Source organism: Physella acuta, unplaced genomic scaffold (genome assembly GCF_028476545.2).
Source record: "Physella acuta isolate Inbredline_101_S28 unplaced genomic scaffold, ASM2847654v3 ptg000749l, whole genome shotgun sequence".
Taxonomy (NCBI): domain Eukaryota; kingdom Metazoa; phylum Mollusca; class Gastropoda; family Physidae; genus Physella; species Physella acuta.
The window spans coordinates 163,011-181,301 of record NW_026732267.1 but is presented as its reverse complement, the minus strand read 5'-3'; the positions used below and the strand labels follow the sequence as shown (position 1 = coordinate 181,301).

At 36.2% G+C, this 18,291-nt stretch overlaps 1 protein-coding gene across 1 annotated transcript in view; it reads left to right on the top strand.

Annotated features, from left to right (window-relative positions):
• Positions 1-18,291, top strand: part of LOC131950273 (putative G-protein coupled receptor 158) — a 158,108-nt gene that overhangs the window by 25,876 nt on the left and 113,941 nt on the right. The window contains exon 2 of the mRNA XM_059312352.1: positions 6,416-6,599. Within this exon, the coding sequence (XP_059168335.1) occupies positions 6,416-6,599 (184 nt within the window). The remainder of the gene's footprint in view (positions 1-6,415; positions 6,600-18,291) is intronic.

Genomic DNA, 18,291 nt, shown 5'->3' with positions numbered 1-18,291 from the left:
AACACGGCAATATAGTAATAAGATCCAAATCTCAATCTTCAGTGGCAGCGGATTGATGGTGTTCCTGGAACAACACGGCAATATAGTAATGAGATCCAAATCTCAATCTTCAGTGGCAGCGGATTGATGGTGTTCCTGGAACAACACGGCAATATAGTAATAAGATCCACAAGCAACTCCATCCACATCTCATCTTTTGTGGTGTGACAGCGATGGAAAGCTGGAGAGCGAACTGATGAAGAACAGGAAAGATCTGTCAAAAATGAAGCAAACTTTCCGTAGATAAAGTGAGTACATCAGAGATGGAGAATGACCAGATTCTTGAACTTGTGACCATTAAGCAAACTTTGATGCAGAACCTGTTGAATGTATATGTTCTTGAATGGGAAAGTTCAGAATGAGATCAGTCTTCTACTACCAAATATCCATTTGTGCTCAATGGTTAAGGAAATTCGTAGCTCTTTCTTTCAGTGGCGGAACTAGAAAAAAAGGGCCACCCCGAAAAAATTTTTTTTAGGCCCCCCATATATATATATATATATATATATATATATATATATATATATATATATATATATATATATATATATATATATATATATATATGTATATATATATATATATATATATATATATATATATATATATATATATATATATATATATATATATATACACAATACATACACAAACACAAAATACGAACATAGGATACTCATTGCAGGCCTGTTCGGGTTTTAATTTTTTTTTAAATTTAAATTAAAACAATTTACAACAACATGTCATGTGTGTAAGTGTATTAGTGTGTTCTGTGAAAATCAGTTTTATTTTATCTCAGCTATAAGACCTCATTACCCCTAGTCGGTCAAAAGAATATAAACCATGAAAGCTTTGTATAAGTAATGGTGTCTCGTGTTATGTTTATTTTTATGTTTATTTTTGTATTTATATTATTAATTTTAAATACATTTTCTTTTTATACAGCGTCATTCTTTAAATACTTTATAAAACAATAATAATTCAGAGAAATAATTGCTTTTTAATTTGCACAAATCTATTAAAAGGAGCTTATGAGCACCCCTATTTGACTATTTAAAAAAGGGAAATAAGTCATGGAAATGGTTTGAACGTTTGCTTATCTTTGATAAGTTTGATTGTAGGAGAAAGAGGACGGCTTTCACAGTGGTTTAAAAACAAAAGGAAAGAGGATATACAAGAGCGTGGGGTGGTGTCTATAGAATAAAGATAATCCAACCGCAGCTACAGTAATCTTTTTTACAAAACAACCATCAAGTCAAAAATGCAAGAAAATTATTTTTTTTTAACTATGAAAAAAATTGAGTATGGTCGGCTGTGGGCCCCTAAATGGCGTGGGCCCCCCGCATTGCGGGGTCTGGCGGCACTGTAGTTCCGCCCCTGCTTTCTTTTAATCTGTGATTGGGGCATTGGCTTAAAGGGAAAACTTAACATAAAAATTGGGAGGACAAATTGTTTTTGAAATTATCCGTATTGAAAAGAGAAGTGTAAACAGTACTCTGATATTGCTCATATTTAAAAATAATAATAAAATAATCTTAAAAACGCAACAATAAGCAGACAGTGCAGACAAAGTAAATTTTTTAACAAGACGACCCCTTTTCCTTTTGGAAAACGGTCTGTCGGCTGCACTGCACAACACAAACCAATTTCCCACAAAGTCTCCACCCCATTGCCATTTGCCATTTCCCCAGCTCAGAGGAAGACGTCTGAAAGAAACACTGCACCCCACATCAATAAAGCATCCTCACCGCAAATGAAGAAAGTCGACTTTGAGGGGGGGGGTGGGGCTGTGGCTTAGCGGTAACTTCCACTCATCAAATTTTTTTATTATCACGAAAAATATCCAAAATATATATTTATATTTAACAAAACACCATAGAAAATGTCCTAACTGATATATTTCTTTAACTGTTTCGGTAAGTTGTTTTGTTTAATTTTTTTGGCCGACCAAATCAGAATGCTATCCTGATGGTCTCTTTTATTTTGATGCATTTCATTCACATTGTACTTTCTCTCTCTTCGGCGGCTCTTTTAGCATTGATTAAGTTTTTCTTTGTTTGTATAGTAGATTGTATGTTTTTAAGTTAAATTTGAATTTCTAAAGTTCTACACATATTGCAGATTTTCTGACCTAGCGATACTGTTAAGGGGGTAAAATAAATCTTTTTTAATACTTGTTAGGAAACAATTATTTCTCTACAGCTAAAAATTGGTATAATATCTATGTAACTATGTCAAATGCGGACATTTTGAAAAATTAACACTTTCGTAGGATTTCCACCATTCAAAAAATATAATATTCTAAGCCCAATAAACAATGAATTCATAATCTTCTACTACATTTTGGAGTACTCAGCTAACAATTTTAAGTGCATATCTTCAAACTAATTTTTTTTTGAATTTTCAAATTTTGGGTCCGTTAAAAAAATACATGTTGAGGAATTTTGAGGCATTAAATTTAGTGTTTTTAACAGACCCACTAGTAATATAATAGTAATTTAGCAAACACTTTTAGTTTTAGTTTGGATTAGTAGAGTCAGTGTGTTGTGGTGATAGGGGATGTTATATTATTAAATATAAATCCAATATTAGGCTATACAACATTGACCACTATTATGTATTTTATCATTGAAAGCAATTGTTCTGACTTTCATCGATTTACTCTCCCTGGCCATTCCTGATGACTTCAAGGAGAGGTTGAGATCGTTCTTTTCAATATTTGAATTGATAAAATAATTCTAAACGGGTTTTAACGGCTTATATTCAATACAAAAGTATGAAAATGAGTGTAATAGATGGTTCCCAAAGAGCTTAAAATTTTTAAAATGTAACTATTATTTTATCTCTTGCCATATAAGTTTTAAAAGATTATTAAAATTTAGTATGATTACATAGACTTTTCAGGCCTTTTAAAGAGATGTTTTTACAAATAAATATATCAGTAATTCAAATACTATCTTCAAATAAATTTGTGTATAAAATTTGGGTGAAAAAGAACAATTTCTCTACCTAAAATACGTATTTACACATAGTGTAGATGCTCTTATCTAACAGAACAAACATACAAAAACTAAAGATAAAAAAATAAACATACAAACTTTTCGCTGTTAGTAGTATATAGATAGATCATCATAAAATTTTTTAAATTGAGAAATACAGACTTTATTTGCAAAACAAACTACTAATAACTATTTAATATAATAATTTTTGACGAAAATTCTATAACAAAATAGAATTTTAATAACATAAACATGTGAACGGATCTGTATTAGATAGTGTCATTGTATCCCCTTACTTTTTTCGCAATATAACAAGTGAACAACATATTTATTTTAGTAGGATAAGAAAATCATTGTTTGCGTGTTGAGTGTTTTTCGCTGTTTTCAGTGTTATGTTTTGTTTTTGTTTTGAGTGATCTGTTTTGGTTTTTTGTTTTTTTTTTTGTGTTGGGTCGTAGACCCATATATATATATATATATATATATATATATATATATATATATATATATATATATATATATATATATATATATATATATATATATATATATAACCTCAAAAACCTGCGTACATCTCTCGTATAAGGGGCCCCAGATCTTTTAATGTCCACTGGTCCAAGCTGATCTGTTAGGCCGCTGGTTGGATGAATAAAATATTCTCATGTGCTGTAGCTACTAATGTCTTGAAATATCAAACAGATTTCAAGTTTCGCATATACTTTAAATACTTAGCCGTAAGATATTGTATAAACATAAAATATTTCGGTTCTTTTATACACACAATCAATACTGCATCTGCCTCTACCTCTGCCTCTATCTCTTTCTTAATCTCTTTCTAGCTCTTTTTCACTTTTTCTAACTCTTTGTCTATGTCTGTCTCTGTCTATATCTTTGTCTCTATGTCTTTCTTTATTTATTTTTCTATATCTATATCCATTTCTATGTCTTTCTCTTTCTCTATCCCTGTCTTTATCTCTGTCTCTGTCTATACCCACCTCCACAGGTACTATCTTATGTTGTCTGAGTTACGTTTCTTGAGATTAACTGTTTACGTGTACGTACGTATACGTGTGTTATGTGTATGTCATGTGTATGCGTACATCTGCATCTTTGTGTACATATAATGTACATGTACCCATGTACGTGTACGTGTGTGTGTGTTCGTCATGCGATTGCATATGTAAACACAGATTAAGTGTAGTGTAGGTGTAATTTTAGGTGTAGTTTATGTGTGGGTTATGGTTAAGTATAGGTTATGTGTTAATTATGTTTCTCATTAAATATAATTAATATAAGGTAATTATGAATGTAATTGCGCCAGCTACTTTCAAATTTTCCAGCGACAAATTGCAGCTAGAGTTGTGTTACCCATCAAAATGTGCTGTAGCAGAGTTTTATCCCTTGTATCACGCAAGAAAGCTTTGTAACACGCAAATTTAGATTACTCTTTGCCAGCAATAGAATTAGCATCTCATTTAAAATAGGAGCTTATTTCTCTTGTTGATTAGACTTTTGTTGAGGAAATTTGGAAGTGTTTTTAAACATTCCGCTCAGAGAACTGTAGTAGCTATTGAATGGATGAACAACACGACATTCAAACCAACTTTTTTTTCTTTCAACGAATTGCACAAATTACGTTTTTCGGCGCAACTGTTACTTTTCTTTTCTATTAGTTCAATGTGTTATTTAATTTTTGAAAATGTTTGACATTAATCATTCACTCACTTTCAATTAATGATATTCTGATTCTAAAACTTGAGTTTGTTTTGAAGCCAAAAGCAAAAAGTAACTTTCCTAACTTAAAAAAAAGATTTAATAAAAAATATTCAGATTTGGTTTAAAAATACGCCAACCGGAAAGACTCCATTTGGACTCCACTTCAACACCCTATATTTAAGAAAAAATCTCAAATATTAAAAACTTTTCGTGAAATGACTTTTTCAAATGCCCTTTTATCTTCTTACTGTTTAATGTTTACTTACACTGTTTGGTTGTAAAGTAAATATAAAAAGCATAATAATAACTTTCTATATACACTGATATAAGAAAATAAAACTAATTTGCTTTCTTTAATTAAAGCTTTGGACACGCATTAGATCTCTTAAATATTTCAGCAACCAATTATGTTTGCTTATTTAATTTTAGTGCATTTAAAAGATTAGTATCATAAAACTGTATATTTATTTTTAAAAGCTTTTACATATTTCCTAACGTCTATGCGATTCGGCGAATGTTGTAACTTAATTTTGACCCTCTTCTAAAGCAACAATTTCGTCCAAACATTCCAAATTCCTTCTTCTTCGATGACAATGCAAGATTTCAATTTTTATTTAGACAATTAGTCCTAAAATTTGGCTTTTAAAATTGCTAAATTTAGGAACAAATCTAAATCAATTATTCGATGATGATGGCTGTTTTCAATGATGATGGTCGTCGCTCATGCGCAAAATCAGTAAGACGTGGGGAAAAAAACCCAGTTCGTTAACGACGGCCAAGTTATATAGCGATCACTGTATTTAAGCAAAATGTCTCACTTTATTTGATGAATTTTGTAGTCCTCTTATTAATTGACTAATTAGATTAGATTGAAATTACATATTCTGACATGGTCGAAGAGGTCGAATGTACCTGGAAAGTTTAAATAAAACAGATATATTTATTTACTAAAAAGCAACAACAACAACAACAACAAAAAACAACAACAAATAAACAGACAATGTGAACTAAATAACAGCTGATAAAAAATTATGTTATATATATATATATATATATATATATATATATATATATATATATATATATATATATATATATATATATATATATACGTACATATATGTGAGTCAGATCGGATAACGCGGTCATGTAACTCAGATCATTCAGTTAGATCACTCAGATAGCAGCAAATACCTATCGATCACATAATGTCTCTGAATGCTGTGCTAGGACCAAACCTGAGTCTCCCCACATCGCTGACAAGATAAATCCATTTTAATTTTTTTCTTGTTCAGGCAGAACTCTTGTACCGAGATATTCTAAGATGGTTGTAGTATTACCGGTAGTCACAACCTTAGATGTTTGTCATCACAATAATTTTTAGGCTTGATAAAAAACACCTGAATGTTTTTTATATATGCCTATATATATGTATATCATCTATGTATATATATATATATATATATAGTCATATATATATATATATATATATATATATATATATATATATATATATATATATATATATATATATGGGGGTGGGGTGGTTATGTGTGTGGGGATGATATCTACACCAAACATATGTGTAGAAGATAATAACTATCCTTGGTCCGAGTAATAAATCTAATTAGGATCTATGATGTGGCATTTAATTATTTCAGGAGCGGTACAGTGGCGGTACAATGACACAACACTAACTGCTGCCGAAGAGGACTCGACCATCGTTGTGACGTATGATGATGGCCACTGGAGCGTGCCCTATTTCGACTGTGGAGGCGGAAATATTTGGATGATGACATATACAGTACCATTTTTCGAATATGAAAATGGAACTTTCAAATTCAAGTGAGCTGCCTTACGTTATTTTTTTTTTAAAAATACAGTATCCTTTTTTTAAAAAAATAAAAGTATGTTTTTCTTAGCAAGAAAAGATTATTCCTACCTAACCGCAGATTTGATGTCACTGCACTGTGATCGCATGGAAAGCCAAACTTTTCACACTCCCCCCCCCCCCCCCCCCCATTTCCAGATGATCCTTTGATTCGATAGATTTACGCCCCAAGATTAGAATGGTTTATTTTACTCAGCTGATTTTCTCTCTGGGCGACTTTTCTTTGTTATCTGTGAAGCAAATAAGCGTGTTGTCTCTTGAGATGCCCTCTTCAAATATGGCTGTAACTGAAGGAGATTGGTCCAAATTCCCGAGTGTAATTTCAGTAGTGTTGAAATAGAAAAAAAAACCCAGTAAATAGTAGTGGAAATGGGGGCAGAGAAAACTGGGAAATAGCATGTACGCTTGGTAAGTTGTGTGAGAATAACGTGACGAATGACAAAGAGACTTTAAACATATTCATGGTAGCTATCTTAAGGAACATAATCTAGTCATGTCTCTCTTGAACTTCCATCCCAATTAAATCTAGATAAAATGGATTGGTTTCATTAAAAAAACTTATCGCGATAGTGAGGGACACTATATGGGACATCATTTATTTAGCAACGAATACACATGTATTTGCCATTAAAGGAGCATTGTTTAAATACGTTTATGATGATTTTATATCCGTGGAAAGATACAAACGCCGAGATCATTGTAGTGTTCTAATGTTAAGGTGTAGCCTTTTTTGAACGAAAGACTATGTTACATCAACGGAGACGTGATTCAAACAAATTTTGCCAATAGTAACACAGTAATTTTTAACTTCAAGAATACTAGTGATAATCGTTTTCACATTATTATTTTTATTATACATGTCAACTAAAGCAATACTAGTAATAAACATGATTACATCATATTTAGTTCTTTCTGACTACAGCAGTTCTAATGATAAACGGTATTACATTCTTATTACTACATTCTAAATTTGACATCCCTATGGACATCATTATTATTCATGCTGACTTTAGCTGTTCTCTCGTCCAATGACATTTGTGATACCTGCAATATTCACGTTGTCTCAACCATTTTTGTTACCTGCAATATTCACGTTGTCTCAACCATTTGTGGTGCCTGCAATATGTACGTTACATCAGAAATATTCACGAAATAGGACATTTTCAAAACGAAACGAAATATGTTCAGTTCTTTAGCCAGAAAAGCACACACAATAATATGATATTATTGATTCTAGAATAAACATAGAATTAAAGCCATTGCCGAAAAAAAAAATAAATGACGTCATCGTTTCTTGATAATACATACACTAACATTAGAAAGTAGTGTTTCTTTTAGGCATCTATTTGGGTGTTGGGGGAGGGGGCGAACGAAGTACAATTTATATAGAAAATATATACTTTTACCAGTGTCAGCCCCCCCCCCCCCCCCTGTAGAATTTATTCCGCCCTCCCAAAAAATATTTACCCCCCCCCCCCCCGCCCAAAATTTTCCGGGGAAGGAGGGCGGAAACTGTTAAAAGTATATTTTCTATATCAATTCTATTTCGTTACGAAGTGTTGCGTGAAAGAAACTCTGAATGCGACTTTCGTCAAGTTTCAGCTTAGGTGCAAGGTTTAGGTGTATGACTAAGACGATGTTTATTATGAATGTGCAGTAAATACGTGTAGGTTAAAGTTAAATCCGGTTAAAATGCCGATTCTAGATAAAAATCCGTTATCAATGACATTTTTCGCATCCAGTTAAGTTTGATGTTGTGGTATTGATTTTGGTTTTGGTTTCGTTTTATAAAAGAAAAGCACTATCAACCTAGCGCCCGTTATATTTCTCCTTCAAGGGGTCATTTATCTAGTCACTATAATAGTTTGCTATTCTGTCTGTGTGTCTGAATGGAACCCTGTAGAGAAAACACAGGGAAAATAAAAAGTTTTACATGGAACTACAGTGACGTCACACTAAACATATAGCAATTTATCAAAACGAAACGAAACACGTACTGTTCAAAAGTCGGAAACGTACACACAATAAAATCCAATGCCAGAAAAAAAAACCACACAATAATAATGGCGTCATCGATAATTGGTAATAAAGAGACACACCCAATTTATTTGTCTAATTTTAAAAGTGGTCTGCATGCAGAGTTTCTTTAAGGCATCTCTTCGAGCGGGGGGGGGGGGAGCTTTTTATCCCCCAAACCTAATAGAATTAATATAGACCATTTATATTTGGGGGGAGCGCTTTATCCCCCAAACCTAATAGAATTAATATAGAACATTTATATTTGGGGGGGGGGGAGCGCTTTATCCCCCAAACCTAATAGAATTAATATAGAACATTTGTATTGGGGGGGGGGGGGAGCGCTTTATCCCCCAAACCTAATAGAATTAATATAGAACATTTATATTTGGGGGGGGGGAGCGCTTTATCCCCCAAACCTAATAGAATTAATATAGAACATTTGTATTGGGGGGGGGGGGGGGGAGCGCTTTATCCCCCAAACCTAATAGAATTAATATAGAACATTTATATTGGGGGGGGGGGGAGCGCTTTATCCCCCAAACCTAATAGAATTAATATAGAACATTTATATTTGGGGGGGGAGCGCTTTATCCCCAAAACTAATAGATTTAATATACAACATTTATATTTGTGGGGGGGGGGGGAGCGCTTTATCCCCAAAACTAATAGTATTAATATAGAACATTTATATTTGGGGGGGGGGGGGGGGAGCGCTTTATCCCCAAAACTAATAGAATTGATATAGAACATTTATATTTTTTTTGGGGGGGGGGAGCGCTTTATCCCCCAAACCTAATAGAATTAATATAGAACATTTATATTTGGGGGGGGGGAGCGCTTTATCCCCCAAACCTAATAGATTTAATATAGAACATTTATATTTGGGGGGGGGGGGGGGAGAGCGCTTTATCCCCCAATTCTAATAGAATTAATATAGAACATTTATATTTGGGGGGGGGGGGGGAGCGCTTTATCCCCAAAACTAATAGAATTAATATAGAACATTTATATTTTGGGGGGGGGGGAGCGCTTTATCCCCCAAACCTAATAGAATTAATATAGAACATTTATATTTGGGGGGGGGGAGCGCTTTATCCCCAAAACTAATAGATTTAATATACAACATTTATATTTGTGGGGGGGGGGGGGGGAGCGCTTTATCCCCAAAACTAATAGAATTAATATAGAACATTTATATTTGGGGGGGGGGGGAGCGCTTTATCCCCAAAACTAATAGAATTAATATAGAACATTTATATTTGGGTGGGGGGGGGGGAGCGCTTTATCCCCCAAACCTAATAGAATTAATATAGAACATTTATATTTTTTTTGGGGGGGGGGGGAGCGCTTTATCCCCCAAACCTAATAGAATTAATATAGAACATTTATATTTGGGGGAGGGGGGGAGCGCTTTATCCCCCAAACCTAATAGATTTAATATAGAACATTTATATTTGGGGAGGGGGGAGCGCTTTATCCCCCAAACCTAATAGATTTAATATAGAACATTATATTTGGGGGGGGGGGGGAGAGCGCTTTATCCCCAAACCTAATAGATTTAATATAGAGCATTTATATTTGGGGGGGGGGGGGAGAGCGCTTTATCCCCCAAACCTAATAGAATTAATATAGAACATTTATATTTGGGGGGAGCGCTTTATCCCCCAAACCTAATAGAATTAATATAGAACATTTATATTTGGGGGGGGGGGGAGCGCTTTATCCCCAAAACTAATAGAATTAATATAGAACATTTATATTTGGGGGGGGGGGGGGGAGCGCTTTATCCCCCAAACCTAATAGATTTAATATAGAACATTTATATTTTTTTTTGGGGGGGGGGGGGGAGCGCTTTATCCCCCAAAACTAATAGATTTAATATAGAACATTTATATTTGGGGGGAGCGCTTTATCCCCCCAAAACTAATAGATTTAATATAGAACATTTATATTTAAGGGGGGGGGGGGGAGCGCTTTATCCCCAAAACTAATAGAATTAATATAGAACATTTATATTTGGGGGGGGGAGCGCTTTATCCCCCAAACTTAATAGATTTAATATAGAACATTTATATTTGGGGTAGGGGGGAGCGCTTTATCCCCCAAACCTAATAGATTTAATATAGAACATTTATATTTTTTTTTGGGGGGGGGGGAGCGCTTTATCCCCCAAACCTAATAGAATTAATATAGAACATTATATTTTGGGGGGGGGGAGCGCTTTATCCCCCAAACCTAATAGAATTAATATAGAACATTATATTTGGTTGGAGCGCTTTATCCCCAAACCTAATAGAATTAATATAGAACATTTGTATTGGGGGGGGGGGGAGCGCTTTATCCCCCAAACCTAATAGAATTAATATAGAACATTTATATTGGGGGGGGGGCGCTTTATCCCCCAAACCTAATAGAATTAATATAGAACATTTATATTTTTTTTTTGGGGGGGGGGAGCGCTTTATCCCCCAAACCTAATAGAATTAATATAGAACATTTATATTTTGGGGGGGGGGGAACGCTTTATCCCCAAAACTAATAGATTTAATATAGAACATTTATATTTGGGGGGGGGAGCGCTTTTATCCCCCAAACCTAATAGATTTAATATAGAACATTTATATTTTGGGGGGGGGGGAGCGCTTTATCCCCCAAACCTAATAGAATTAATATAGAACATTTATATTTGGGGGGAGCGCTTTATCCCCCAAACCTAATAGAATTAATATAGAACATTTGTATTGGGGGGGGGGGGAGCGCTTTATCCCCCAAACCTAATAGAATTAATATAGAACATTTATATTTGGGGGGGGGGGGAGCGCTTTATCCCCCAAACCTAATAGAATTAATATAGAACATTTATATTTTTTTTTTGTGGGGGGGGGGGGAGCGCTTTATCCCCCAAACCTAATAGAATTAATATAGAACGTTTATATTTGGGGGGGGGGGAGCGCTTTATCCCCAAAACTAATAGATTTAATATACAACATTTATATTTGTGGGGGGGGGGGAGCGCTTTATCCCCAAAACTAATAGTATTAATATAGAACATTTATATTTGGGGGGGGGGAGCGCTTTATCCCCAAAACTAATAGAATTGATATAGAACATTTATATTTTTTGGGGGGGGGGGAGCGCTTTATCCCCCAAACCTAATAGAATTAATATAGAACATTTATATTTGGGGGGGGGGGAGCGCTTTATCCCCCAAACCTAATAGATTTAATATAGAACATTTATATTGGGGGGGGGGGGAGAGCGCTTTATCCCCCAAACCTAATAGAATTAATATAGAACATTTATATTTGGGGGGGGGGGGAGCGCTTTATCCCAAAACTAATAGAATTAATATAGAACATTTATATTTTGGGGGGGGGGGGAGCGCTTTATCCCCCAAACCTAATAGAATTAATATAGAACATTTATATTTGGGGGGGGGGGGAGCGCTTTATCCCCAAAACTAATAGATTTAATATACAACATTTATATTTGTGGGGGGGGGGGGGGAGCGCTTTATCCCCAAAACTAATAGAATTAATATAGAACATTTATATTTGGGGGGGGGGAGCGCTTTATCCCCAAAACCTAATAGATTTAATATAGAACATTTATATTTTGGGGGGGGGGGAGCGCTTTATCCCCCAAACCTAATAGAATTAATATAGAACATTTATATTTGGGGGGAGCGCTTTATCCCCCAAACCTAATAGAATTAATATAGAACATTTATATTTGGGGGGGGGGAGCGCTTTATCCCCCAAACCTAATAGAATTAATATAGAACATTTGTATTGGGGGGGGGAGCGCTTTATCCCCCAAACCTAATAGAATTAATATAGAACATTTATATTTGGGGGGGGGGGGAGCGCTTTATCCCCCAAACCTAATAGAATTAATATAGAACATTTATATTTTTTTTTGTGGGGGGGGGGGGGGGAGCGCTTTATCCCCCAAACCTAATAGAATTAATATAGAACGTTTATATTTGGGGGGGGGGGGAGCGCTTTATCCCCAAAACTAATAGATTTAATATACAACATTTATATTTGTGGGGGGGGGGGGAGCGCTTTATCCCCAAAACTAATAGTATTAATATAGAACATTTATATTTGGGGGGGGGGGGAGCGCTTTATCCCCAAAACTAATTGAATTGATATAGACCATTTATATTTTTTGGGGGGGGGGGAGCGCTTTATCCCCCAAACCTAATAGAATTAATATAGAACATTTATATTTGGGGGGGGGGGGAGCGCTTTATCCCCCAAACCTAATAGATTTAATATAGAACATTTATATTTGGGGGGGGGGGGAGAGCGCTTTATCCCCCAAACCTAATAGAATTAATATAGAACATTTATATTTGGGGGGGGGGGGGAGCGCTTTATCCCCAAAACTAATAGAATTAATATAGAACGTTTATATTTTGGGGGGGGGGGAGCGCTTTATCCCCCAAACCTAATAAAATTAATATAGAACATTTATATTTGGGGGGGGGGGGGGGGAGCGCTTTATCCCCAAAACTAATAGATTTAATATACAACATTTATATTTGTGGGGGGGGGGGGGGAGCGCTTTATCCCCAAAACTAATAGAATTAATATAGAACATTTATATTTGGGGGGGGGGGGGAGCGCTTTATCCCCAAAACTAATAGAATTAATATAGAACATTTATATTTTGGGGGGGGGGGAGCGCTTTATCCCCCAAACCTAATAGAATTAATATAGAACATTTATATTTGGGGGGGGGGAGCGCTTTATCCCCCAAACCTAATAGAATTAATATAGAACATTTATATTTGGGGAGGGGGGAGAGCGCTTTATCCCCCAAACCTAATAGATTTAATATAGAACATTTATATTTGGGGGGGGGGGGGGGAGAGCGCTTTATCCCCCAAACCTAATAGAATTAATATAGAACACTTATATTTGGGGGGGGGGGGGAGCGCTTTATCCCCAAAACTAATAGAATTAATATAGAACATTTATATTTGGGGGGGGGGAGCGCTCTATCCCCAAAACTAATAGAATTAATATAGAACATTTATATTTTTTGGGGGGGGGGGGGGAGCGCTTTATCCCCCAAACCTAATAGAATTAATATAGAACATTTATATTTGGGGGGGGGGGGGGGAAGCGCTTTATCCCCCAAACCTAATAGAATTAATATAGAACATTTATATTTTTGGGGGGGGGGAGAGCGCTTTATCCCCCAAACCTAATAGATTTAATATAGAACATTTATATTTGGGGGGGGGGGAGAGCGCTTTATCCCCCAAACCTAATAGAATTAATATAGAACATTTATATTTTTCGGGGGGGGGGGGAGCGCTTTATCCCCCAAACCCCCAAACCTAATTGAAATAATATAGAACATTTATATTTGGGGGGGGGGGAGCGCTTTATCCCCCAAAACTAATAGAATTAATATAGAACATTTATATTTTGGGGGAGGGGAGCGCTTTATCCCCCAAACCTAATAGAATTAATATAGAACATTTATATTTGGGGGGGGGGAGCGCTTTATCCCCCAAACCTAATAGAATTAATATAGAACATTTATATTTGGGGAGGGGGGAGAGCGCTTTATCCCCCAAACCTAATAGATTTAATATAGAACATTTATATTTAGGGGGGGGGGAGAGCGCTTTATCCCCCAAACCTAATAGAATTAATATAGAACATTTATATTTGGGGGGGGGGGGAGCGCTTTATCCCCAAAACTAATAGAATTAATATAGAACATTTATATTTTGGGGGGGGGGAGCGCTTTATCCCCCAAACCTAATAGAATTAATATAGAACATTTATATTTGGGGGGGGGGAGCGCTTTATCCCCAAAACTAATAGATTTAATATACAACATTTATATTTGTGGGGGGGGGGAGCGCTTTATCCCCAAAACTAATAGAATTAATATAGAACATTTATATTTGGGGGGGGGGGAGCGCTTTATCCCCAAAACTAATAGAATTAATATAGAACATTTATATTTGGGTGGGGGGGGGGGAGCGCTTTATCCCCCAAACCTAATAGAATTAATATAGAACATTTATATTTTTTTTTGGGGGGGGGGAGCGCTTTATCCCCCAAACCTAATAGAATTAATATAGAACATTTATATTTGGGGGAGGGGGGAGCGCTTTATCCCCCAAACCTAATAGATTTAATATAGAACATTTATATTTGGGGGAGGGGGGAGCGTTTTATCCCCCAAACCTAATAGATTTAATATAGAACATTTATATTTGGGGGGGGGGGGAGAGCGCTTTATCCCCAAACCTAATAGATTTAATATAGAGCATTTATATTTGGGGGGGGGGGGAGAGCGCTTTATCCCCCAAACCTAATAGAATTAATATAGAACATTTATATTTGGGGGGAGCGCTTTATCCCCCAAACCTAATAGAATTAATATAGAACATTTATATTTGGGGGGGGGGGGAGCGCTTTATCCCCAAAACTAATAGAATTAATATAGAACATTTATATTTGGGGGGGGGGGGAGCGCTTTATCCCCCAAACCTAATAGATTTAATATAGAACATTTATATTTTTTTTTGGGGGGGGGGGGGAGCGCTTTATCCCCCAAAACTAATAGATTTAATATAGAACATTTATATTTGGGGGGAGCGCTTTATCCCCCAAAACTAATAGATTTAATATAGAACATTTATATTTAAGGGGGGGGGGGAGCGCTTTATCCCCAAAACTAATAGAATTAATATAGAACATTTATATTTGGGGGGGGGGAGCGCTTTATCCCCCAAACTTAATAGATTTAATATAGAACATTTATATTTGGGGTAGGGGGGAGCGCTTTATCCCCCAAACCTAATAGATTTAATATAGAACATTTATATTTTTTTTTTGGGGGGGGGGGGGAGCGCTTTATCCCCCAAACCTAATAGAATTAATATAGAACATTTATATTTTGGGGGGGGGAGCGCTTTATCCCCCAAACCTAATAGAATTAATATAGAACATTTATATTTGGTTGGAGCGCTTTATCCCCCAAACCTAATAGAATTAATATAGAACATTTGTATTGGGGGGGGGAGCGCTTTATCCCCCAAACCTAATAGAATTAATATAGAACATTTATATTGGGGGGGGGGGCGCTTTATCCCCCAAACCTAATAGAATTAATATAGAACATTTATATTTTTTTTTTTGGGGGGGGGGAGCGCTTTATCCCCCAAACCTAATAGAATTAATATAGAACATTTATATTTTGGGGGGGGGGAACGCTTTATCCCCAAAACTAATAGATTTAATATAGAACATTTATATTTGGGGGGGGGAGCGCTTTATCCCCCAAACCTAATAGATTTAATATAGAACATTTATATTTTGGGGGGGGGGGGAGCGCTTTATCCCCCAAACCTAATAGAATTAATATAGAACATTTATATTTGGGGGGAGCGCTTTATCCCCCAAACCTAATAGAATTAATATAGAACATTTGTATTGGGGGGGGGGGGGAGCGCTTTATCCCCCAAACCTAATAGAATTAATATAGAACATTTATATTTGGGGGGGGGGGGGAGCGCTTTATCCCCCAAACCTAATAGAATTAATATAGAACATTTATATTTTTTTTTGTGGGGGGGGGGGGGGAGCGCTTTATCCCCCAAACCTAATAGAATTAATATAGAACGTTTATATTTGGGGGGGGGGGAGCGCTTTATCCCCAAAACTAATAGATTTAATATACAACATTTATATTTGTGGGGGGGGGGGGAGCGCTTTATCCCCAAAACTAATAGTATTAATATAGAACATTTATATTTGGGGGGGGGGGGGAGCGCTTTATCCCCAAAACTAATAGAATTGATATAGAACATTTATATTTTTTGGGGGGGGGGAGCGCTTTATCCCCCAAACCTAATAGAATTAATATAGAACATTTATATTTGGGGGGGGGAGCGCTTTATCCCCCAAACCTAATAGATTTAATATAGAACATTTATATTTGGGGGGGGGGGGGGGAGAGCGCTTTATCCCCCAAACCTAATAGAATTAATATAGAACATTTATATTTGGGGGGGGGGGGGGAGCGCTTTATCCCCAAAACTAATAGAATTAATATAGAACATTTATATTTTGGGGGGGGGGGGAGCGCTTTATCCCCCAAACCTAATAGAATTAATATAGAACATTTATATTTGGGGGGGGGAGCGCTTTATCCCCAAAACTAATAGATTTAATATACAACATTTATATTTGTGGGGGGGGGGGGGGGAGCGCTTTATCCCCAAAACTAATAGAATTAATATAGAACATTTATATTTGGGGGGGGGGAGCGCTTTATCCCCAAAACCTAATAGATTTAATATAGAACATTTATATTTTGGGGGGGGGGGAGCGCTTTATCCCCCAAACCTAATAGAATTAATATAGAACATTTATATTTGGGGGGAGCGCTTTATCCCCCAAACCTAATAGAATTAATATAGAACATTTATATTTGGGGGGGGGGAGCGCTTTATCCCCCAAACCTAATAGAATTAATATAGAACATTTGTATTGGGGGGGGGAGCGCTTTATCCCCCAAACCTAATAGAATTAATATAGAACATTTATATTTGGGGGGGGGGGGGGAGCGCTTTATCCCCCAAACCTAATAGAATTAATATAGAACATTTATATTTTTTTTTGTGGGGGGGGGGGGGAGCGCTTTATCCCCCAAACCTAATAGAATTAATATAGAACGTTTATATTTGGGGGGGGGGAGCGCTTTATCCCCAAAACTAATAGATTTAATATACAACATTTATATTTGTGGGGGGGGGAGCGCTTTATCCCCAAAACTAATAGTATTAATATAGAACATTTATATTTGGGGGGGGGGGGGAGCGCTTTATCCCCAAAACTAATTGAATTGATATAGACCATTTATATTTTTTGGGGGGGGGGGGAGCGCTTTATCCCCCAAACCTAATAGAATTAATATAGAACATTTATATTTGGGGGGGGGGGAGCGCTTTATCCCCCAAACCTAATAGATTTAATATAGAACATTTATATTTGGGGGGGGGGGGAGAGCGCTTTATCCCCCAAACCTAATAGAATTAATATAGAACATTTATATTTGGGGGGGGGGGGAGCGCTTTATCCCCAAAACTAATAGAATTAATATAGAACGTTTATATTTTGGGGGGGGGGGAGCGCTTTATCCCCCAAACCTAATAGAATTAATATAGAACATTTATATTTGGGGGGGGGGGAGCGCTTTATCCCCAAAACTAATAGATTTAATATACAACATTTATATTTGTGGGGGGGGGGGAGCGCTTTATCCCCAAAACTAATAGAATTAATATAGAACATTTATATTTGGGGGGGGGGGGGAGCGCTTTATCCCCAAAACTAATAGAATTAATATAGAACATTTATATTTTGGGGGGGGGGAGCGCTTTATCCCCCAAACCTAATAGAATTAATATAGAACATTTATATTTGGGGGGGGGGGGGGAGCGCTTTATCCCCCAAACCTAATAGAATTAATATAGAACATTTATATTTGGGGAGGGGGGAGAGCGCTTTATCCCCCAAACCTAATAGATTTAATATAGAACATTTATATTTGGGGGGGGGGGGGGAGAGCGCTTTATCCCCCAAACCT